Below are 8,337 nucleotides of genomic sequence, written 5' to 3'. Positions count from 1 at the left end.
TGAGATAACAACCATAACTCGGAGAAACATTAGAAATAAAAGATAAAATGAGATAACAACCATAACTCGGAGAAACATTAGAAATAAAAGATAAATAACAATAAATTAAGTAGAAATTAAATCAAATCAAAGGTTTAATATTAAATCCTAAATTTAATTACACTCCAGACAAAAACTTTGCCTGAGCATGTAAGCCTACCTTTCGTTTCTAATATTCTTCATATCTCTTCTCTCTTGTTCCTTTTTTTCATTTTCCAGACATTTTATATTTATTTTAGCTCATTTTTTACTCGCTACTGCTGTGCATCTTTTTATCCATTGTGACATTTACAGAATTGTTTTCCTTTCTTGCCCATTGTATCATATTTATCGTTTTCTTTTACACTTTTCATTATGTTGATTTTAATTGTTTTCATTATTTCAGACATTACTTATATATCTTATTGGTTTAATCCCATTACTTCCCCTCGGGCAGAATAACTTCTCATTTTTCAGTTGTAATTTAGAAGTGAGAGTAAGTATAATGAGAGAGTCTTATAAGAAAAGTATAATAATACTAAAGGGGTAACAATATATATATTAAATGCTTTATAGTTTCTGTACTTGATATGATAATTTTTTCTCTTCATTACAGCTCCTCTAAATATAATCTTAGGCTTAAATTGGATTCTACTTTTTTTTTTGTTCTCACATTTCCTGGTGTTTTTACTGGTTTTATAATTTGTCATTTTAATTTGCTACTGTGATAAATTAATTAATAACAATTTTATTATTATGATCCTCCCAATTTCTTCCTAACTTAGAGATTTCACATGTTCAACAGTCAACATTTAAGTACTTAAAACAGTTTTAACCCTACGATAAATTTTAAAATTAAAATTTAATTTACTATGACGTTCTGAGCAAGATCAAGTTCTTCACCATTTTCATATTATAATATAAAAAAATTATTTGTGATCAAGAAATAACAAATATTACAGTAGTCCACTTTTTTTGTATAAATTATATATTGGGTGGGCCTTTTCAAATATTTATTATTGAAAATGATGGACTACCTCACTTCCTTAAACTGTTTCAATGCATGTTCAATTATATAGTGATTCATCTTGATAAATGCTGAACATTTATTACTGATTCCTCTATCAAAAATTCATGTTCCTAGAAAAACAAATATGGGTGCCGATTGCTGTCAAGACCCCTTGAAAAATCTCACAAAATAAAACTCTAGGGACCAGATAAAAAGTTTTACTTACCGATACGTTTCCACGATGATAGTTTCTATTAAGGTAGATCTGCCACAACAGTAGACATTCATTAGCTTTGAAGCCCAAATTTAGGTATTCATAATCATGTCTGCCAACTATGTTTAGTACATCTGCTAATACTTCTATTTCATCAGCAAGTCGAATTAATTTATCCAGTGATTATTTTAAGACTGTTGTAAATGAGTATTATTTAATTAGCTTATCAAGATTCAACTTCCATTATTTTTATACATTGTATTGTTTTATAGCGTGATGATTTGGGATTTTTTTCCTACTTTCAAAACATACCTTCCATGTTTTATCATTATATTTGTTGCTCCATAGTAAAATTAAAACAAAATATTTTGTCAAGAACAACTGACTATTAGCTCAACTTACTATTATTTCATCTAAGGATCATTAATCAATCTCTCCCAATAATTTTACCTAATGGAATTTATAAATAAAATAGGATTATTATAGGGAAGTAACATAATAGTGGATAAAATAGAAAAATATTTTAATTTAGATCACATTTAAGTATTTGACTACTGTTCTATTGATGAAGCAGGAGAAGTATCTTCTAAAAACTAGAAAAAAAATGCGAAATGCGACTAATTATTTTAAGTCAGTTATTATAATGTAAACTGTTGTTCAAAATATAAAACTGTATCTGATCATAATCTACTACTACTACTACTATGATCTAATCACATTTTTTGCATTCTGAAATTATTCTCTATGGCTACCAAATTATAAGGTTAGGATAAAGTTAAAGTTCTTATATATTTTTATTTTATTGTGATATTTTTAAAAACAATTGACATATTTTATTTAAAATTTTTATTAAAAAAGCGATTATTATTCTAAGAATTCTGTATTTTTTTAGTTAGATAAAAAAAAATACCATATTTGCTTTAGGATTAAACTATCATAACAGATTAATAAAACATAGTTTTTCTTAGGTGTTTTTAACTTGAGTTTAATTTATTTATTTATTTTTGGAGAAGTTTGTCAGGGGTGCGGTCAGGAAAGAACAACATAAATAAACAAAACGATATTTATTTATTTTATGCCGACGTTTCGACCTGAGTTTCAGGTCTTCATCAGGGCTATACTAGGTTTGCTGACCGCACCCCCTGACAAACTTCTCCAATCATGAATCTACGGTCAACTATCTGCACCTCATTTATTTATTTTATTTTTTTTCAGCTTTCGAATGAAGAGAAGAAAAAGATCTGAGTTACATAATGTAGCCCGTACATTTTTGCCTTAGCGTGATGACACCTTTCAAATCAACCTATTGCTAGGACGATGATAAGTTTCTCTCTCACAATTTGATCACTTGCAACTTAGGCATGGAAATAGTGAAGAGTTCCTATAAAATGACTAAATCATAAAGAAAGTGCAATATTCCATATTCCCTCCGTCGAAAGTAAATTTTATCAATGCCAGTGTTTATTCGATACAATCGAAGGACTAAGCATGAGTGCACCAGATTAAGAAATTCGCCTTTGAAAAATATTTTCAGTGAGTATTTAAATAAAGTTAAGGAAAGAAGATAGTCGCGTTTAGATCAAAGCTTCTCAAGCAATCCATTTTGTTTCATGCTATTAGTCTAAAGTATTTAAGAATGTTCTAATTCTTTTATTATAAATATTTTTTCCCTCATTTAATTTGGTTAGTAGTAGTTATTTACCAGGTCCAGGTGGTTTATATATCGACTTATTTCGGTTATCTATATCCAACTTAAGTACTTTTTATAAATTATCAATTGAAGTATTAATCTGGTGTGATAGGGGGGTTACAAATAGTTAAATTATTAATCATATGAAAACTGGTTAGACTACTTTTAGAGCTGAACCGCTGATGTAATAGGAATTCCATTCCTCATCTTATTGCGATTTTATTTTTAAAACGTTATTCCGGGTTAGTTTCATTTTCTAATAAAAAAAAAAATGATAAAAAAATAATATTTTAACTTGTATATTCTTATCCGCAGTACTTTACAAATAAGATTATAAATATTTTTGTATATATTACTCACAGAATGGGTTGTATGATACTAATGTAAAATATTCCGATAATGATATTGACCTCTTAAAATTGTATACACTATGCACAAGTTAAACGATTATTAACAATCTCTAAAATCTTCATTACAAAAAAAAACTATTGTTAATGCCTGTAAAAAAAATAATAATAATGAAAGTCGAGAATGTACATATTTAAAAATATATATAAAACAATGTATGGAATGTGTTATATGTATTATAAATTGCAACGATAAATGAACAAATTGTAAATATATGAATAAAGTGTATATCGTGTTTTAAGTTTGTTTTATAGTTAGGTTAGTATATTGTAAATTTCTACATATTACATTAAATATACATAAACTGCTATCAACGAAACAGTTTAGTTTGTAAAAATATTTGTTTATAAAAAGTTTTTGTATTATTCAAAAATGAAATTATTCATGTGTTCAAGTTATCATGCTTCTCTTAGAACTATTTCCTTAATGGTTTTATAGTTGAACATTTTTTATTGTATATTGTTAAATAGGTAAGAGCTTGTGTAACGCCAGTATTCTTGGCTCTTTTATTGATTTAGTTGTTGAAAATAAAAAATGTATATACAAGAAAGTATCGATAAAGTACATTTTTAAGTCCAGTATAAAAAAAAAAAAGATACAACTAATATCAGATAATTTTGCCAAAATGAAAATATGCTAAATGAAATGAGTTTCATTACTTGAAATTCTTAGCTTTTTTCTAATCTTTTATCCATCACTGCTGGGTCTTATTTTCTGCATACGACTTCTTATTTCATGTATTTTATTTTTTCTTAAATTTGGGTTGAAAAATAAAAGAGGAAGGAAATAATTTCAATTTTTCTGTCGAATGTTGTTTATTTTCTCAATATTAATTCTGGCATGTTCGGCTGCAGATGAACATTTTTATTACAATATTCTCAGGATTTTTTATTTTCTTATTGGAAATATTTTTAAAGGATTCATCCATAAATTTAATAAAATCTTCAAATATTTTATTCATCTTCTAAATTAACAATTTTTGCAAAGGGCGCCTAAATTGCATAGCTCTTAGATTAAGGCCGAACTTACCAGAAAGTGATGTATATAGTATATAATGCTAATGGAATTATAAGATAATTATCGGCACTGTGTGTAAAATCAATTTTTGAAGTTACTATTCGTTAAAATATTCTTCTATTTGCAAAACATAGTGCTTAGGTCTATTAGTCAAATTTTGTCATGTTCATCCAATATTTCCTTCATGTTAGTTCTCGCAGTTTATGTTGTTAAGTAGGATGACATTCTAATTATAGCCAAAGCCTGATCTTAATAAAAACTAGTCATATCTAAGCACCAAGTTTTGCAACTTAGCTCTTATTTTTTTCTTATGTTCAACTATTATTTATTCAATAATCTACTTAATACTGGGTGAGTTATTATACATTAATAAATCACGTAAGCATAATTTTTAATCAAATGTCTTAAAGATAAATTTGATTGTAATTATATAAAGTAATCTGAACAATTTTTTTTTTTTTTCATTATCTCATACAGATTAATTTCTAAATTAAACTTTTGGTTCATTAATAAAATTAATTACCTTAAAGTTGATAAAGTGCAGTAATTAAATAAGTAATTACCAATATTTCTTTTAACATGTGATTTCATTAATATTGCATATATATTTAAAAATTATTAAGCCTCGACCCAAAATTTTATTTGTCTCTTGAATTAATAAAAAATCATGATGGCAATGGCCTCATACTAAAATTTCAATAAGCTCCAATCATCTCTAATGTAGCATCACTGTGGTACTCTTGAATGAAGTTGTGAAAGAATTTTCATCTATAGTATAATTTTGTCATAGGAAAAATTATATATATAGTATTATTCTCTTGTATGAAAAGAGGGAACAGACAACACCAAACTTAAGAAATTAATTTAACAAAAGATAATAATGTTAAAAAACTTTATGTAGACAAAAGACTTAATATACTCTTTTACTCGAATATAAAACATTATTTGATTTCATGTTGATTAAATCATTGTCATAATTTTCGGTTAGCAGATTATAGAGCATACTAGTTAACTAAACATTGTTTATGGTTTTAATTTAATAACATGTTTTAGTGAAATTGGTTGTACAATATTTATTTTTACCTTGCTAATTTAGTAATTTACCTACCATCTGTTTAAAAAGGTAGAACTGTTAGTTCCAAAAAGTGAAGTATAAATCACTTGCAATAATGAGGCTAGACTGTTTACTAGTTACATTTATGTATTTTAACCTCATCTGTCTGAGATCTTGCAAATTGTTTTTCTGCTTAATGTTTTAAGCTCTTGACTGAATCTGTAAAATTAACTATTTTAAATATGAATATGAATTTAAATATGAAATATATTCTAGTGGCATCCATGTATCATGGTGGCATAGGCTTTACTTCATCCAATATTAAGCTATAGATTATTAAACTACTATTGTTATGAGAATGGTTAATTTGATAAATATTTTATTTCTATTTAAATAAGTATTAGAATTAAATTTACTGATGTATGCCTGAAAATTTGTGATATTTTTTTAATATATATATATTGTAATTTCCTATTTGTTTAAGTTTTTTAATTTACCCATTTAGTATGTTATTGTGAATTATGTTATGGCATCGCTTTTCATGACAGTAATATTTGTGTACTTTAAAGTTAAGCAGTTAGTTTAAACTAGAAGTTAGATCTTATTATTTATTATATTCTATTTATTTTATTTTTTGTAATATCCGCCTTTATACAATATCCTTGGTACAGCAATAGCATCTTTTGATCTCAGGCTAGCGAGGGCATCATGTAACATTTTGTATATATAGATGTATTTTATGTTCTCCATTGTTGAATAAAGGAAATTCATTATGGGATTATAGTTTGGACTTTGTACAGGTATCGGCTCAACCATAGATTATAATTAAGACATGTTTTCTTATACATTTTAAACTATATTTCCTCACTATTTATAGCTCTGTTAATTTATTTATTTGAAATATGGAGTGACTGCTGTAAATTAGTGTTTAAATAGTTTTGCTATGCTATATATATATACATATATAAAAACAAAAAAAAAACAACTAATATTTAACCATTTTTTCCCCTTAAATTTTATTTTATTCTTAACTTAGCTCATTTTGAAAGAAATATAATCTCAATTTTTCAATATTTGAATTATCTGCAAATAACAATTTGCTTAATGAATCAGTTTTGAAAGGAATCATTCATTGAGAATGAAAGGAAAATTAACATTTATTCTAGGGCATAATGTTCCTTTAGAAGAACATAGTTACATTTACTTATATGTATATTTGTCTGACTATATTAAAAAATATATAATGTTTGTACCATTTGCCAATATATTGAGGATTTTTTTTAAACTAAATTTTGCCATAGTCATCAATTCTGACTATTCTCTTTGTCCCAGGAAGAAATCTTTTTCTTTATCATATTTAGATGTTTATAATAACTTTTATCACTGATGCATATTTTATAAATATTTCCTTCATGGTATACAGGAATTTAAAATTTTATAACAAGCATTAAAAATGTTTTTCATCTTAGTCAGGTTAAAAGTTTGATTATGCCTGGAGGGCATATGGGATTTTTTTTGGTAGTTATACTAGTTTTTTTGCTGGGGCGAGTAGTTTCAAAACCAACATTCAAATTTTCTGAAATGCCTTTTTTCCTATTTTCCGCATGTTCTCGATGTACTACATCATAGTGCAGAGCAGTAAGAAGCAGAACCAACTCCTTACCCATGAAAATTTCGTTTAAAGTGATGCGTTTGTTTCCAAGACCAGCTCCATCCAAGATCCATTTTAATCGCACATGTTTTATTGTTTTCATGCTAGTTTGTTTTAGATTTCCTTTTCATATTTTCACCTTTTATAATAAAGTATCCAGATTTGGAGATGACAAAGAAGTTCAGGGTGAGGTGAACTATCTCAACGATGTAGGTCCATTTCAACCGTAAACAAAGAAAAATAGGAAAATATCTTACATGACACTGATTTTGATATCAGTAGGAGTACCTCTTGCTCCAGCAACATTGTCACATGTGGACAATCTTTTAAAGAAACATTTTGGACCCAATTGGAAAAGCATTGATTCTTTTGAGTATTATAAAAATATGTCATATATCACAGTGAGCTTGATGAGGAAGAGAGTGAAAGGTGCATCAATAACATTGAAAATGAAAATGCATTTATAACAGTTCCTGAACAATATTTATTCCTTAATTTTTTTGTGCAATGGGTATTGTTAATTATCTTGTATTCAAGTTTTTTCATTTTTCAAAACTCGAGAACTGACATTGTTTTTTCTACTTTTATTTTGTGTTCACCTTTTATCTTGAAATTTCACCATACTTTTATTAATTTAAACAATATTTCTGATTTTTTCCATTATTGTTATTATTCAATGTACTGCATTGAAAATAATGGTTAATCACCGAGCTGGGATCAAAACCAGCTCCATCCAAAATTTAAATATAAATAACCAGAATTCTATAATTACTGAAGTACTATTATAAAATAGACAAGGGTGTAAAGAATTAATGGGTGTTTAGTTGTGAGAATACTTAACAGTTTCTGGAAAAGTCAGTTGGATATTTTGATAAATTCTAACAGTAGTGAAAGATCTTTTTATTGTTTAAGGGAAATTTTGAAAACTTTGTCTTGAATGTAGCATTAGAAATAAAGTAATGAAAATGGAAATAATAACAGATTAAAAAAAGAAGAAATGTAAAATACAGTACAAACTAAAAGATGGAAAAAGGGGATAAGAATAAAGTAAGATAACGAACAAGATAGGAAACGTACCTTCCAGACTAGAAGTCAAGTGCGAAAGTGAAATGTTGACAGAATGTTATAGAGAAGTAGTGGGGATTGATGCTTAAATATGACATTAAAGCATTAATTAAAAATACGTTAAATTTGAAAATAATTTTAAAGTAAACAGTATTAGAAAATATTTAAAATAAGCAACAAACATTAAATGATAATGTACGTAATAGGGGGG

General features: G+C 26.7%; 1 protein-coding gene across 4 annotated transcripts in view; it reads left to right on the top strand.

Moving 5' to 3' along the window:
* The window catches only part of slmb (beta-transducin repeat containing E3 ubiquitin protein ligase slmb), a 21,834-nt gene extending 15,646 nt beyond the window's left edge, over positions 1–6,188 (top strand). For all 4 annotated transcript variants that reach the window (XM_014415121.2, XM_014415120.3, XM_014415119.3 and 1 more), the window contains exon 11: positions 2,457–6,188. In XM_014415121.2, the coding sequence (XP_014270607.1) occupies positions 2,457–2,467 (11 nt within the window). In that variant the 3' untranslated portion in view covers positions 2,468–6,188. The remainder of the gene's footprint in view (positions 1–2,456) is intronic.
* Positions 6,189–8,337: the final 2,149 nt, after the last annotated feature.

The sequence above is a fragment of the Halyomorpha halys genome, unplaced genomic scaffold (assembly GCF_000696795.3).
Source record: "Halyomorpha halys isolate HHAL.00 unplaced genomic scaffold, Hhal_1.1 Scaffold93.1, whole genome shotgun sequence".
In the NCBI taxonomy this organism is placed as follows: domain Eukaryota; kingdom Metazoa; phylum Arthropoda; class Insecta; order Hemiptera; family Pentatomidae; genus Halyomorpha; species Halyomorpha halys.
The sequence above is the reverse complement of the archived record's forward strand: the minus strand, read 5'-3'. Positions and strand labels throughout refer to the sequence as shown.